This window comes from Cupressus sempervirens, chromosome 6, assembly GCF_028749045.1.
Source record: "Cupressus sempervirens isolate cs-2001-9-10 chromosome 6, ASM2874904v1, whole genome shotgun sequence".
Classification (NCBI taxonomy): Eukaryota; Viridiplantae; Streptophyta; class Pinopsida; order Cupressales; family Cupressaceae; genus Cupressus; species Cupressus sempervirens.
Genome location: NC_143123.1, coordinates 39761176 through 39778264, shown reverse-complemented (window position 1 = coordinate 39778264; position 17089 = coordinate 39761176). Strand labels below are relative to the sequence as shown.

The window sequence follows — 17089 nt, the reverse complement described above, 5'->3', positions numbered from 1 at the left end:
TGAAATATCATCTGAATTATTGCAGATTGGAGGTGACATTCAGTCATTTCATCAGGGCTATTACTTGCGGCTTAAGGCCAACTTAATGGTTTTTGCATCACTATTCATTTAAGGATCAGCAGGGAAAGAGATTGACATCGTTTCACGAATTATTGCTGAGTTGGAAAGAATTCGGAGGGAGTTAACCTCAAGTCAGGGATTCAATCCAGAACAACAGGACAAGAAAGTGCAATTTGCAGAAGACATTATAGGCATCGATTTATTTGACATGCGAATTTCAGGTCAGGCTAGGATGACCTGTCATTGAAGGATTTGGTAGACGAGCTTCAGTCAACATACCAGAATCTGCCGCATTCAAAGCATATAAAATGGTCGATTTACAATAATTATTGTAGACGCACTCAGTATCCATGTATCGGGGGGGCGACTGACATTTCTCAAGGGCTAGCCGAATATTAGATCGCACAGACCTGTCAGGCGGCCATCTCAATTGCGAGTTGTTATGTCTTCCACCCTGGGTCGGCGATATCTATTTTGGTTAATAACGTGAGCTATCTAGTGACTAAGGCGATTTTGTCCTCAAGTAAACATATCGCATCATCTACCATCAACGTGGGTAAAAGAAAACGGAGGTGATTGAGCGAAATGAAGATGAGGATTAACGCATGTCAAACACGGGTCCAGTCTCAGATTGCAATCGCCAGAATTGGCATATTCGTAGCCGCAAGGATTCGGAATTGAAGACGAATATTATCTTTGAAAACCCGAAGGAACACGTACATATGATGTTCGACTATGAAGGACGAAACGCATTTGCACCGAATGGATTAACAGGTGTCGATTACATTAAGGTCTTCAGATTTCTTGTTGACATCCCTGTCGAGGACGAAATTATCACCAATATTAAACGTCGACTCTCATCTGCTCCCGCATTCCAATCCAGGTTTCGACCTCAGTCGGAATTATTTTCAACGGATGTTCAAGAAGGTTTCTTTGCGGGTCTGCACATTTCCTCATAGCGGGCTATTCACCAGTATGTACTCCACGGCAGGAACAGGATATAGTGGATTCATATCTACCATTTCTTTTGGCACTCAACACAGTCCAGGTTCCAAACAGTTATTTCATGTTTTGTTAATAAAATAATAAGATTATATGGGTAAATGAAGAACATGTGCAAACCACATCATTTGCAGTGATTTCATAATTTTCTATGTATAGCAGAAATAGATATTAATACCAATATCACCCAAATTGCTCATTTAGTCGCACCCAAATTTCTTAGTTTCATATCAAATTTAATTCAGGATATTTCAGTGGTTTCAAAAGCTTGCTTTCAAATCGTTTGACCAAATGTCTAACCTTGAAGTTTTAAGATTTTTGATGAAGCAATAACTGGTCGGGGTTATTTCATGATGAGCTAATTTGAGGCATGCCTTTGAGAAAACATGAGCTGCAAAGTGTGGTCCCAGAGCTGGAAGGTCTCTCGGAGGTAAAGAGCTAAACACCGCTAGTCGAAATAATTGAAAAAGGTCAAGACAGATCTGCAGTCTCTAAATAAGTAGTGGAACCTACCTCTGATCTCGTAGTAGATGGAGCACCTAAAGATGAAATGGATCTCAATCTCTATCTTGGATAAAGTGCAAAGGCAGCAAATCCAATCCTCTCTAGTCAGGTGATGATCTGTTTGGCATCGAAGCCGATGAGAACCGACTCTAAACGACCCTAGAGAAATGTAGAGGGCGTGACACTAGCATTGGCACAAGTAGAAGGGATGCACAATAATCCCGTCACGGGTCTCCAGGAAGTGCTCAGAGTAGAAGGCCATCTGCTGGCACAAACCCCCTGGAGGGTTAATCTAGGTCATGGAGATGTACTGTCTATAAATGTCAAGTCTGACGTGCCCATTCAACTCCTGCTATAAGGGGAGGAGATGGGGGGGAGCATCCAAAGAGAATTGGTAAGGCGGACGACGATCAATGTCAATCCCAATCGAGCTCAGTAAGGTAGTGATTTGGGTATACCAACAGCGAGCCCTGGATGCCCCCACGAAGCTAGCAGTATCCACTGAGGAGCAACAAGCAAGGTAGGAGTATCTGTAGCGGCTATCCACGAAGTCCACAAAGCCTCTAAGTTGGTGAATTAACCAGATCAAATCAAAGATGGCACTAAGCCAAAAATGGTGAGCCCCGAACTCGACCAGAACAATACTATGTGGAGTGTATCGGTGACATCGGATAATCCAACAGAAGAGAAGGGTCTGAACTTGCTCAATTGAGGCTCAATCCGAATCTAGAAGAGAAGGGCCCCAAATCACTGAGTCATATAAAACTACAGGTTCGACCAAAGAGTCCAAGAGGGATAACTTGGACTTAGTGTCCTGAAAGTGATGTCGAAAGCACTATTTATCCAGAAGGGTGAAGAAGCCCATCCCCTTGGCCACTCGGGGCAGGTGGGCAAGTCTCATGCTGAAGCAGGGACCAAAGAACTTGACCCCAAGATAAGTGTACGCGAAGACAATCTCAATCTTTTTTTTTTATAAACTTTATAATTCCTCTTGTTAAGATGCGTCCATCTAAAGTTGGCGTCCATCTTTTAAAACCGATATCATGGTGCCAAGTCGGAGAGCTATAAGACTCCACAATTATGGATGAAGAAAGATGGTATTCTGTATTACTATTGCGCGTGACTTCAAACCAGTTTGACATTGCTATTTTCCTTCCACTTCTTTTCCATTTCTTCTTTTCCCATTTCACAGCATCTTGGGCTGTCAACTCCCACCTCACAGTGGTCATATCTTGTTGGGCCGACTGCTATCAACCACTAAAATATTTCACAAGTTATGGAATTCACTCCATTCTAAATTTTCCATTTGGCATCATTGCTAGTATAGTATGTTTCGATTGCATTAGAAGCACATCATGAGCATGGTATTAAATATGTTTCTGAATCCCAAGCTCAATATGCAGGTCCAATAACCATAGGGACCTCATGCATTTCTTTTTCCTATACTCGATTATTTTCTTTATGAGAATTTTGATACAAAATCTGATTGTGAATTATGACTGACTGATAAACATGCTAGTATTCGTTGTATACTAGCTATGGATTTTACTCAAAGAAACCATGTGATACAGATCTCAGTATTATGTGATAGTCTCCAAGGACTCACCCAAGGCTACTAAAGCCAAGATTAGTGGGTGGAGAGGAGGGGATTCCTACAAAGGAAAAGAAAACAATATGATCAAAACTTCCATACATGAACATTTTATTTAAAAAGGTTATTAAAAATCAAGTCAGCTCATGATTGTCCAAATTATACTCTATTGTCAAGTCGAGTGTGGTGATTGAGTATTTATTGCCCATCTAAATCCTTGGCCAACATTGATTAGAGGCATGCTTGCCTATTGCTGAGCGGACACTAACACTGGTAAGCTCGAATGGCTGCACTATAGTGCCCCAAACCTAACCTGGGGTAGGGAGGGTCTTTCTTGTTTAACGATTGTGTAGAGATAATATAAGGTCCAAGGTTGGGAGGTTAAGCCTATGTCAATGCTTCTCTTCTCCGAAAGCTGAGGCATGATCAACACAACGATAGTTATTTCAGTTACATGTATGAAATCTAAATTCTCATCTATCTACTTGTTAATGAAATCAGCATAGATTTCATTTCTAGTTTCCTTCCAAATAAATATAAATGGCTTAGATTAGAATTGTCAGTTTCTTTCAAATGAATATAAATGGTTGAGAATATGATTGCCAGTTCTTTTCAAATGATTATACATGGGTTGGAATACGTTATCTTTAGTTGTAGCCTTCATCATGATAATATTTTCTTGATGAAGATATATGCTCATTTCCTCTATGTGATCATTTAATGGTTATAAATTCTAGGACACAAATTTTCTGTATAGAGTATAGGGCAAATACTTTGAGACCTAAACCTAGGCCAAAATCACCTATCTTTAACTTTGGGAAAAATTCGTATGTTACAGCGTGGCTGGGGGGGAGGTGCAGTGAGGAATAAAGAGGACAACAGACTCCCAGATACCAGCAACCACAAGGTCAAATAAGGACGAAGCCTGAGAGGAATCTGTGAAGCAGTCAGGGGGGAGAAGCTGCTTGAGGTGGAGGGCGAAGAGGTAGCAGCCACACTCAGATAAGCGGAAGGTGGTATAGGGGCTCGAGGGTAAGGGCAGGGGTGGAGTTGGGGTGAAGAAAGGAGGTGAAACGAGCAACAAGGCTAAGGATGGAGTGGTTGGCCAATGATCATTGTTCTCTAACCGGCACCCAATGATCATCTTGAAACCAACTGATACCATAAGGAGTAGGGTGTTGCAATCTCTACAATCCAAGATTCCTAACCATTTCTTTAGATACAAGATTATCAGTACTACCTCCATCCATAATAACCTTGCAACATTTACCTCCAGATTTACAAACAGTTCTGAATAAGTTCATTCTTTGCATTGGTTCCTCATCATGCTTAGCCAACATGATCCTTCTTGTCAAAAGAGATTCTTCAACTTCAGGTGAAGCCAAATCAACATCAAGAGTTTCCTCTTTCTGATATTCTTGTACTACCAAATTTTGTTTGACAATCTTTCTACCAAGACATTCAAAAGCTCGATGTCCTTTACCACATTTAAAACAAGTACCTTTGAACATGAATTTCTTATAAAAAATTACTTGCTTACCCTTAATCACTTTTGTCAATTGTTTACCTAGCTTTCTTCCTAACTTATCTTCTTCCTTCAATGCATATTGATAAGCATCTTCAACTGAACCAAGTTTCAACATTCTCAATTCATCCTGAATATTAACTCTCAAACCATTAGCATACCTTGCAACCTTTTCCTTCGAAGATTCACGATGTCCAAATCTGATTTGTACCTTGTAAAATTCTTCGACATATCCTTCTGTCTCAAGTTCTGCAACTTCTTAAACAATTCAAGTTCATAATCTTTAGGAATGAATTTAGCCTTCAATTTAGAAACCATAGATTTTCATCTACTAATCTTAGGTTCATCATTATCTTCTCTATCTTTCTGTAATTCTTTCCACCACAAGGCAGCATGATCTATCAACTAAGTTTGTGCTAACCTAACTCTCTGTGGATCTACAATATTCTCAAGCTCAAAATAATCCTCAAGTTCATTAATCCAATCTATCGATTCCTCAATTATTCTAATGAACCAGAATAATTTGATACCTTCATGCTATCAGTAAGTCGGAAAAGACCATGATCCTCAAGACCTAATACAACAATTAACTGAGTCGCCTAATCAGTGATGGTACACTAATGCGAATTGAAGGTGACATCCAACTGTGGAGAATGTTGCAGTAACTGACTAACTGAGAGTAGATTTAGTTTCATTCCTAGAATGTTGTACACATCAAGGAAAATGAGATTCCTCCCAGCAGACTGAATCTGAATGTTGTCTTTACTAACAACGGTGTAATCTTCTCCGCCACCAAAAATAATAGAATCTAAATAAGGCTGGTAGTCTGTAAACCAGTCTCTGCAATGGGTGAAATGACGAGAGGCACTTGAATCAATGTACTAGGTAGACGACTTCACATGATCTTAAGGTCTTTTAGCCATGAAGGCCTAAAAGGAAGATCCATCTGCTTATTGTGCTCTGCACTGTTTGCTTTGGGTTGTGAACCTAATTGCTTAAACTGGGCAACTAAGCATTTCCAGCATTCAACCTTCATGTGACCAAACTTGTGGCAATAGTTGCATTGAATGTTCTTCTTCTGAGAGCCTTCTGAAGTTGGAGAAGATGACTTCTGCTAAGAAGACTGTTGAAACTTGCCTTTATCCTTCTAAAAGGATTTAGCAGCAAACGCTTCCTCTGTGGAGGTGGAGCTGGAACTGCTACCGAACTGTTGTTTCCACCGATCTTGTTGAAGCAAAAGTGTGCAGAGATCTGTGAACTTCAGATCAACATCAGAAGATGTGATGTTGAGAGTCTCGATGAAATGCTCATAGGACTTCGGTAAACTCTAGAGAGTGATAACCACAATGTCCTCTTCCTCCATCTTGCGACCAATGACAAGCAACTGATCACAGATTTCCTTAATCCTATTCAAGTGAGCCTGAAGCAATGTTCGCTCATCCATGATAATAGAAAACTGAGTGTTTTTCAAGAAGAAAGATCTGCTTTTGTCAAAAGTCTCATGAAGATTTTTGAGATGTGTCCATATCTCGACAATTGTCTTGTTGGATGGAATCTGAGAGAGTTACTCATCAACTACGGACAATATGAGAAGCATCACCACCTCCCAATTATTCAAATCCCATGTATCCTGATCAGTACTCAGGGCAATCGGATGTTGTGTAACACCCAGAATAATCTGATCGGTATTTCGATATTCAAAAATTGCTATTATCCGCTACTTCCAAGTGCCATAATTCCGACCATTGAATTTTGAGTTGCTCTTGAGAAGAATATTTGTCAAAGATGCCATGGCACATTTTCCAATGAAAAAGTGTGAGTATCTGTAATGGCACATTCTTCAAGTCAAAAATGAAAGACCCAAAAAATTTGAAGGATGACCCAGAAGAGAGCTTGAAAACTCAAAAAGATTATGTTGTCAGTTTCTGAATCCGCTAGCTCGAAAATTGATGCACAAAAATCAAGGCACCCAAAAAAATCTAATGACAACCTAGTTGAGCTCTCAAAAAACCCACAAGAATCTTTTTAAAAAATTATCCAGTACAGAAAATTAAGGTTTTGAACAAAAACGGCCCTGTTGCAAAAAATGGCGGAAATGTGCAAAAAAATGGCTGTAAGAAGAAGATATCACAAAAAATAATTTCAAAAAATATTGCTTTGATAATTTTGAACAAGAAATTATAATATTTTTCAAAATAAAATTAAAAATCAAAGAATTGGCTCTAATATCATTTTACCAAGTAACTGGTAAAATACTTGCTTGTTATTAACAAAGACTGCGAGGTCAATATATACAAAAGAATAAAACAATGTTTCCTTAGGAAATGATCATAAAGAATAGAAATATTCTATTCTAGCTAAAAAGTAGCTAAAAAAAGCTAACAGAAAACTACAGCTAACTAATGTTAGAAACATTCTAATATTTGCAATAGATTACAAACAGATAACAATTAACTAATAATAGAAACTTTTCTATTAACGTAATATCCACCACCCTCCAAGGAATATTTATCCTCTTACGGGGCTGATTTCCACTTGGGAATTATGCCTTGCAAAATGCAAACAAGGAAACAATAATAGTGATAAATTTGATGGTCAACTTGAGCAGAACGAGATAAGAGTAGAAAAGGCAGAAGTATGGAAGCAATAGAATATGAAAAAATGAAGAAGGTGACCAAGGATCCCAAATCCTCTCACAACCTTAAAACTACCTTGCATTGAAGATGGAGGAAACATGAACTAAGCCCTCTAATTTGTGCTAAAGATCAAACATGGACATGAGCACTTCGATGAGCAAGTTTGGGAACCCAATCAACACAAGCCATGTAAAAACCCACAACCTGGCTATAACTTTAGCAATGCCAATTTTCACCAATTCTTCCTCACGAATCAAATGTCTGGTCTTTTTTGTCAAACATTTGGTACATAGCTGATCAAAATTTTATTTATGATATTTGGAATGTACTTTTTTGAGGTTTGGCATATATAAATTGAATACATATAGATACTGAAACAAAATGCTAACTGAAATTATTATTCGTGTAATAACTATGAGAGCATCTATTTCTCATGAGTCCAATATGGAGACTAACTCTTTTGAACTGCAACAGCTAAAATTAACAATCAAACCACCCTGAAACAATAAATCTGTTTGCTCAACTGTAAAGACAAATGTGAACCTGAATTTTGATTCATATTGCACAATGCAAAAGCTCTACAATGCCTCCAAGTCGCAATGCCTATAGCCGCAAGAATTGAAAATGCCAATGCCTCAGGAAGGGATATACGGCAAGTTACCAGTATTAAATACCTAAATAACGTCCTCCTTATATGCCCAATTAACGCCTCTGTTCATTGGTGTGGGTCCTCCCAATTGCAAATTGCAAGCCTGCAAGGAATCGCAGACCTATCTAGAATGTGATGGCTTGCCCACGAACTCAGCGGCTAGCTCTCTGATCGCCCGATTTTCTCTGATAGGTATGTGCAGACTCAATCACAACTATTCGCCCAATTTTGTAAATAACAGTTGATTCAGGTGTTCGTGCACAATGCAAACAAATTTGAAACATTGTCTTCTAGCTATATCGATCTCCACCACAAGAAATTAATGATGAAGCCACAACGTGTCTCCACTTCAATCAACTAGCCGTCAGCCAATTCTGATCTTCTTGAAACAATAAAAACAATAGGAGAATCTTTTACAACTTGTTATACTCCAGCAACAAGTTGTAACTCAACTTTGATAATCGTTAGAAAACTCCATAGAAACCCACAGCAAGACTCTCAATGAGTATATATAATTTCCAATGTAATAATCAAGATTATTCCCCTTACCCACAGGAATATAGTAGGAGAATGTTGGCCAATTGTATACTTCAACACAATTGCCAAGAACTTCACAAACGAGACCCTTATACTTCAACAAGGGCTCACAATTCAGAACTCAGGAAAAAGCCACAAATGCACAAAAAGCAAATAAATATTCAAGCGTGTTTTTCCCAATGAAATGAGCTCTCATTTATAATCCTTTGTTGGCCAAAGTTTCCTAAAAAACTCCACTTCAAAAATTGTGGAAGTTTCCCAAAAGAACTCAACACTAGAAACTTTCCAACACACTTTTTAGAAATATCACTTAACATCATTATTATAATGCTACTTAATAATTAATGAATAAATAAGAGCTCAAGCAATTATTAACTTTATTTACTATAGGTGACGACCAACTGCCGAAGCCACCCACTACACTACCGAAAATAGCAATTGCCAAAAATAGACCTAATAAAAATAGTAAATCTACAACTGGGACCCCCAAAACACCCTGTCAACTCATGAGGGTCACTATGAGGAGCTAACTCCATCAACTATGTAGACCTACCAAAAATGGGGACATTACAGGCCATGTGAAGAGGGTAGAGGGTAAAGGATAAATTGGAGGTTTGATTAAGGAAAATTCCCTAAAGGGTGGTGAATTCTGCCACCCTCAAGGGATTATAATCCTCAAGACCCCCTAATTCCGGTTGGGCGGTGGTGAGAATGCAACTCTTTCCCCAAATTTGCATCATGAACAATAGAAGTGAAAAATTAGAGGATCAAAAGCTTGTAGCCAAATCTCAAAAGGGTGAGGCAAAGGATAAAAAAAATTAAAATCCTCAAAGACCCCTGATTCCGCCCTAGCTAATGAGAACAATCCTGGCCTCAAGGTGATATCCACTTTGGGTTATTAATGCTGAAAATTGTCTTTAGCCTCCAAGTATGAATGAAAGGGAAGAAAATGATGCGGGTTGGCATGGAAACTTGAAAAGGTGGAGTTCAAACAAAATTCAAGTTTACTCCTTGAGGGATGGAGGATTCTGCCATTCCCCAAGGATTGATAATCATCTACAGTAACTAATCTTTGCCTAGAATAAGGAATGTTGAATCGATTAAGAGAAACATGGCTTTGATCCCTCCTTGATAAGTCGGCCTGCAAGTGATAAAATGAGACTGATTTTAATTGTTTTAATTGGTCAAAAGGACAATAAGATGGCCTCTATAAGAAAACAACCCTTCAATATTGCCAACCACCTATAAGGAGAGATAAGGAATCTTTTTCTAGATCAAACTACAGCAGATCTTTCTCTGCATTTAGACAGTGAACTATCTCCTTCAGGGCAGTGAATTAGCTTGTGAGAGAAACTATAAACATTAATGTCACTACCACAGCGAGCAATATTGTCAATTTAGTAGTTCGAGCAAATCATTACATTGCTCATAGGGCTAAGAATAATTTTTTGGTTGTAACTTTGACAGCTAGTTCTTGTAGCAATTGAATCTTGCCACCTCTAACTTGCTCAGGATTTTTATTAAAGATTTTTCACTTACCTATCTCTGAGTCTAAGCATTATTGTTTCTCATCTTTAAAAGGTTTGGAGTGCTGAAAAATTAGAGGAATAGAATGATAACCTGCTCTGAGCCTTTGACCTAAGACTTTTTACTCATACACCTTTTTGGGGTCATTTTATGAATAGCTGTTATAGGAGACTGGCATTTGTGAGGAATTTAAACAAATAGCTTAAGGCAAAGTGCAAAGGAATCTGTAATTTAGACCTTGACGGAACAATTGAAATCAAATGAAGTCATCATATCATTTAAAAAGATACTCTTTATCAGATAATATTTTCTGATAACAAATTCTAGAAGCAAATAACATATATAATGAATAACTCGATCCATTTGAATCAAATCATTCATGAAGCATAAACCATGTTGAAGCCAATTTTGTCTTATCTAATGACATTAACGGCAAACAATACTAAAAAAATTGTAGATGCTATCTAATTTCAAAAAATAAACACAGTTCACGTTGGGTCATGAGATGCCTACTTCTGTATGCATTTGCAATCAAGACGTTGAGGTATATCTTGCTCCAAACTGGCATTATGATCTCGACTTTCAATCTTGTCGCAAACCATATCAGATTCTATATCTTTTTTTTGTTCTTTCCTGCTGGAATGAGATTCAATTTCTTTTGAACTATTTCTTTTTCTTTTTCTTCTGAAAACTATATACTTCTCACCTGAAAAATCACAGGTAGTTCTCTCAATATTGCAATTTCCAGAAATATTCTGGTCTTCCATCTGATTATCTGTGATACCTTGCTTTTTATTTCCTAGAGCCACTTCACATGATTCACCTACAAGCTCCAATTGTTGTTCCTGTGCAACATCATGAAACTCTCTCTTTAAAATCACATTGTCGATTTTGCTTGCCAATTTCAAGTCTCTATTGTCAGTATGAGAAGTCGAACAAGCTGTATCAAGCGACTCAACTTTCTTTTTCCTTGTATACTTTTTCTTAGTACATATTCCTTCAAAACTGCTTCCCTTTTGAGGTGCGTCTTTCTGAGAAGCATCTTGTGGTAGCATTTTCCTGTACTGTATAACACGGAAGCAGGAATGTTGCACCTCAGTTACAGTTTCATTTAATACTCATTTGCATTATCCTCTCATTTGTAATATAAATAACTGAGATCTTCAGTAAAATGCCCCTGCAAAAAGGAATTCTCTTAAATCATTGCCTTCACAGATGCAAAAGTGACAAAAATATAACTCTACATAGATATCAACATGGTAAGAGATACAATTCACTAAACTATAACTTGCCACCAATACCAATGCACCATGCATAAATTAAATAGCTGCAGCCTTTGTGGCTGTCAACAAAGAACTTTAGTTGTGAACTAGCATTCTTAATATAAATTGAATGCTTATATAATGATTGAATGTTTAATAGGACAATAACAAGACAACAAGACAAATAAGGAAGTGAGAAAACTATAATGAATGTAATTTTGACAATCTTAGATGTTCAAATGATACATATTGCAGCCAAAGTATTTATTTTGCTTTCCCATTCCTTCTCAAAATAAAGGGTAGTCATGACCCATGCTTCCAACTGTTGCATGTCACCAACATCTTGCGGGAAATTCCTCCTCATGCCACCACCATTCTGTTTTTAAATAGAGTAGATGTGTCCATTAATTATTTAAGAACCTGCCCGTCTGAGGTTTACATAATATTGCTTGGCTGAGAAGATGACTGAATCTCCACCCCACTGTGAAATTGCTCAATTGCAGATTTTCAGCACCTTCATCATTTATGCAAACCATATTAACGGTGAGGGTGTGCCTACCGTGTCTTCAATCACAAGCCAATAGCCTAAGTGTTGCCATTTGTTTATTAAAAGTTGAGATTCAGTTTTCTTGCTCCTTTTTCTGATGATGACAATATACACAAGTTTAATACAAGTTGAGATTAATCGATTTATTGTAATAGCACATGAAAATTTGTTTTTATTTTACCTATGCATCATTCTCTTACAAACCATTTTACATTTCACTCCACAAGTTTTTCATTTCCAATTGTAAGATCTCATGAGCCTGCTTACTTATCTGGTATTTTTACTTGGATGTTGAAACCAATACCTATTGTACCCAGCACAGGATGCAAATGAAATAACTTATTACTCAGTGGAGACCCATCAACAGGTTAGGAAAGGATTTCTGGGAAAGATATAGCTTCTTCTTGTGAAATTACTTAAACTGAACTTGTGAAAAACAATATCATTGATGACTTCTGATCCTCATGTTTGTGAGCGTGATTTCCCTTACAGATACAAAGATTCAACGTTTGTAAGAGCTAAAAATTGTGCATGTATTATGGGCCCCTGTTATAGTGATCTAAATGTAGAAAACTCAAATGCATAGATGACAGATACAGATGGACAAAAATAGAACCACTCAACCCTTCCAACTTATTGTAGTCATAGACTCCAAATTACTTAAACTTTGAAACGCAAAACCCAGATTGAGGCTACAAGATAAGAAGGTTCAGAGTTGATCAAGTCAAGAAAGGTCTGACCCAATCTTCATGTATGGAATCTGATCAAGTGCAGCCAAATGCCGCTGAGCATGGCCAAGTTTTGGGGAACATTAGTCTCAACTAGCGGAGACAAGATTGGATAAGTATAAGCAGTGTTCTAAGGTTATATAATGGATAGGAGTCTGGACATTGAATTTCAGTACAAACCATACTGTTGGCAACAGATAACATTAAAAGTGGTCTTGGACAAAAGCCCACAGACCAGAGTTTATAAAGTAATAATCGGGAAGAATTGCATAAACATATATATGCAAATCCATCATTCTCACGGTAGCAAGCTACAATAGAATTAGACGCCCAATGCACCATCAATGGCCAGCCATGGCTATAACCCTAACAGCTATTAATTTATTTAAGGTATAAGTCTTCAAGCCGATTGCCAGTGTCATACACCAGTCTTGCCTTGCCTTGCCTCTGAGAAGACCCCTGCTGGAAATTATATTTCCAGCTAGGCTTGTAACTCGGGCATCATAGCTGGGGGTAACAGTTAGCATTAAAACCTTTGAGGCACCAGTGGCTCCAAACAGCCTGACTGCCATTTGAATCCGATGTTCTAGATTTTTCTCTTCCTGTTCACTGTAATCAAAAGGAGGAAAAGAAGTCCATTACAGCACAAATATCACATGTTATAATTTATGTTGTCGAGCCAATTACAGGTCTCAGCGCCAGTCTTGCATCAAGAGAGAATTCCATACTCACCAGTGGAGAATTTCTCTAAAGCCAAGTTTTGTAATCAGACATACTTATCAGTGAACCCTGAGCTTTTGACTCGAAATCAAATGCAGAAAAGGATACCACCAAAAAGCTGCTAAAAATAATGTCTCTCTCATCCCGTATCCTTCTCTTCATCTCTGGTGTAATCTATAAATTTACGGAAAGGAGGGCAAACCTTTCAAGCCAACTGTAAACCCCTTGCACCAATCTCGCCTAACCTTGCTGCAAAATAACAGGGCATGCTACATAGGGAGAATTTCGTGTCAGCCAAGCTTTGAGCTCGAGCATTCGAATTATCATGGATTTTGATTTTGAGCCCTGAACCTTCACAACACAGAAGCGAAGGCGAAAAGACGCCACCACAGCCATCCAGCCAGTGGATTAAACCAAACAAACTGTCACCATACTATGATGACCTAGCACCTTCACTTCCTTCCATTTCATGATATAAAGAACTAAGCTATGAATCTAATACAGCATCTGTAAAAAATGCTTACCATGAGTACAATTTATTCTCTTCATGTATCTGAGCCTGTCCATTCAGATTTGGGTGAACCTTATGGTTAGGATTGACACTATATAGTTTGGAATCTAATACAGCATCTGTAAATATTACTAACCATCAGTTCAATTTGTTCACCTCATTTATCAAAGCATGTTCATTCGGACTGGGGAAGAAGTTCCCTTCATGCATCTAAGCCTGTTTATTGAGATTGGGTTGAACCCTTAGAATTCCCCTTCAAGACCACCCAGAGGTTTCCAAACCCTCCTTCCCATTTATTAAAAGGTTGACAGTTGTAACTGATTGATGGTGCACAAAACTTTTTATAGCCCACAAAAGTAATGGGCCTGTCATTAGGGCAGTCTTTGTAAAGAAATTTTACTAATTTAACTGCTCCTTACAGAAGTCAATTATTTAATAATAATAATATTAAATATTTAAAATAATAAATATTAATATATAAAGTATCTAAAATTGAATAAGAATGTTGAAAAATAATAGAGGAAAGGTATAGGATGAGGATACATTGGCTTAATCAATAGTAATAGTCCTTTTTCTCCTTGTTGTATTTTTATATGGTTGTTTATATATATTTATGTGTATGTAAATTTTTGAATTATCATATCTTAACTTGACATAGGCTAGGCTATTAGGCTATCTATTGACACTTTTTGGATTACTTAGTTATTTATTATTTTTGATGTTTTTTCTATAAATATGTTTTTTTTAAATTATATGTCAATTTTTTAATTCTAAAATTTGTATATATAAATTTTTTTTATGAATGATTTGAAGTCTTATATGTCAATTTGTGAATTTGTAAGATATGATTTTTTGTAAGATGTGTAAATTAGTTTCTCTTATCCCTAATTTTAGCACATTTATTCGCACAATGTGTCTATATTATATAGGGTCATATTGCGTCTCTATTATCTATTTATTCAAAAGTACATTAAATTTCTATTTTTACAATTTAGTTGTTTTGCACATAGATTTTTTACAATCATTTTGAAATTCCTGTTAAAAGTATAAATTATAACACTATAATTAATAATTTAATCTTGTTGGACATAGATTTTTATAATAGTTTTGAAAATACATATAGATAATTATTAAAACTATAATTTATAATTTATAATTTATAGTTTATAATTTTATCTTTCTTATGTTTCTAGAACCATTATAAATATGTTGAAAATATATTGCAATTAAAATAGTTAATTAGACATTTATATTAATATTAAATATAAATAAAAAATATTAATAATCATTATATTCTAATAAATCAATTAATTTCAAGATTTCTCTCATTTGATGTCCAGTGATATGAATATGTATGTCCTAAGTATGTAAAATGACAACAATATATGCAAAATAAATATGTACTCCATTAATTATATTGGTAAGGACTCTCTACTAAACATTAAACATCATATATGTGTTATCATATCTTTTTACCTTATGTATATGACATTTTTGTATTATATAAAGTTTTATATTAACATGTACCCCACATAACTAAAGACGAGTACTTAGCCACTACTTGGGCACTTGTTCAACATTTATTTTGGACTATGTTGCAACAATGATATATATATATAAGCATATTATAGATCACTCTTAATTTGAAATTTTGGATTATATTTTTTTAGTAGGTGTGATGATTTTTCTTAAAGAGTTGGTAATGAAAATAAAGTGTATGTTTTTTGTTTTTACATCAATGAAAGGTTTTTGCATTACTTTCGTAAATATCTGGATTTGATAGTCAAAAGTTTTTTTTTAATTTGAATGTAATCTTCAATTACATTTTACACAAAATGACTCTTTAGTTTGATTAGACTATGGTCTTCTGAAGCGTGCTACCTAAAAAATTCCATTTGTGTTATTGAAAAAAATAGTCCTCAACAAATTCGTTAAGAATAACTAATGATTAGAAAAAAGCTATAAATCTTTGAGAAAAAATTATGATTTGCTTTAAAATATAATATTGTTTCGTTACAAAAAGATTAACTAAAAAAATATCCGGTGCCTTCTAACAATACTAAATGAATAAAATTCTTAATCTCTATTGATTCATCATACATATTAACAAGAACCCATGGTTAATATGGTAGAAAGCTAAGTGAAATCAACTTTGGAAGAAACCTCATGGTTAAGTATGCTTGAATTGGAGGAATACTAGGATAGGTGACCTTTCAAGGAGGTTTGATGCTTCACCCTTGTCAGCATGACGTAGATACAATGAGTGCTAGTTGTTTTATTCTCTCTGATGAGAGATGGGTCCTTGTAAAGTACTACTCATCAAACATAGGTTAGTGGATTTGACTCAAAATCAAATAATTGAATCTTAGTAGCAATATCACTATTTGACTCATCGTGAAAAATGTCTCCTACTTATCAAGTGATGAGATAAATGAGCTCTACAATGAATTATCCAGAATTCCAACACTTGATGAGTGTTTTACAAATGGGTTGACAAGATAAGTGGGCTTAAACTTGAGGAAACTTTTATGGTTAAGTGTCCTTCAATTAGAGAAATGCAAGGATGTGTAATCTCCTCGAAAAGCATCATACTTCATCGTTGTGAGCATCACCTAGATACAATGAGTGCTAAGTGTTCCATTCATTCTTATGAGATATGGTTTCTTGGAAACCACTACTCATAAAATATGGGTCAATGAATTTGACTGTCAAACTACATAGTTGAATCTTGGTAGCAAAATCACAAATTGACTTGTTGAGAAAAATATCTCCTACTTATCAATTGACAAGATAAAGGGGTTTTATAATGAGTGGTTTGTAAGGCAAAATATTTGTTGAAGGTCTAGAAAATATGGTAGCAAGTCAAGTCAAATTAACCTTAGAGGAATTTCATGATTAAGTACACTTGAGTTGAAGCAATATCGAGATGGATGACTTCTCAGAAAGATTCAACGCTTCATTACAATGACTATCACTTATATAGAATGAATGTTAAGTGTTCACAAATGGAATTTTCTTTTCATCTTAGTTTACTTGGTGAATATTTTTTGTGACCATTACAATAAAAAAATCCTCCTTGAGTGTTGCAATTAAGATAAATTCAAGAAATTTAATCATGCACTTGAGGATTGATTCATGATTCTTAAGCAATAACGGGAAGAAAGATCTTGCATCTTTTGTAGCAAACACATGTATATTTAATTCAAAAATTAAATGAAGATATACATATTTAGTTGAAACAACTTAAAGGTAGCTAGTCTAAATGAGTTATTTGGAAGAGGTGAGGCTTC

General features: G+C 36.1%; 1 protein-coding gene across 4 annotated transcripts in view; it reads right to left on the bottom strand.

Moving 5' to 3' along the window:
* LOC149551008 (uncharacterized) overlaps nt 1–14114 on the bottom strand; it is a 159708-nt gene extending 145594 nt beyond the window's left edge. For 2 of the 4 annotated variants that reach the window (XM_089786570.1, XM_089786567.1), the window contains exons 1-2: nt 13491–14114; nt 10545–11208 (exon numbers count right to left, since the gene is read on the bottom strand). In XM_089786570.1, the coding sequence (XP_089642696.1) occupies nt 10545–11086 (542 nt within the window). In that variant the 5' untranslated portion in view covers nt 11087–11208; nt 13491–14114. The remainder of the gene's footprint in view (nt 1–10544; nt 11209–13490) is intronic. The other 2 variants (XM_089786569.1, XM_089786568.1) reach the window with 2 other exon arrangements.
* Nucleotides 14115–17089: the final 2975 nt, after the last annotated feature.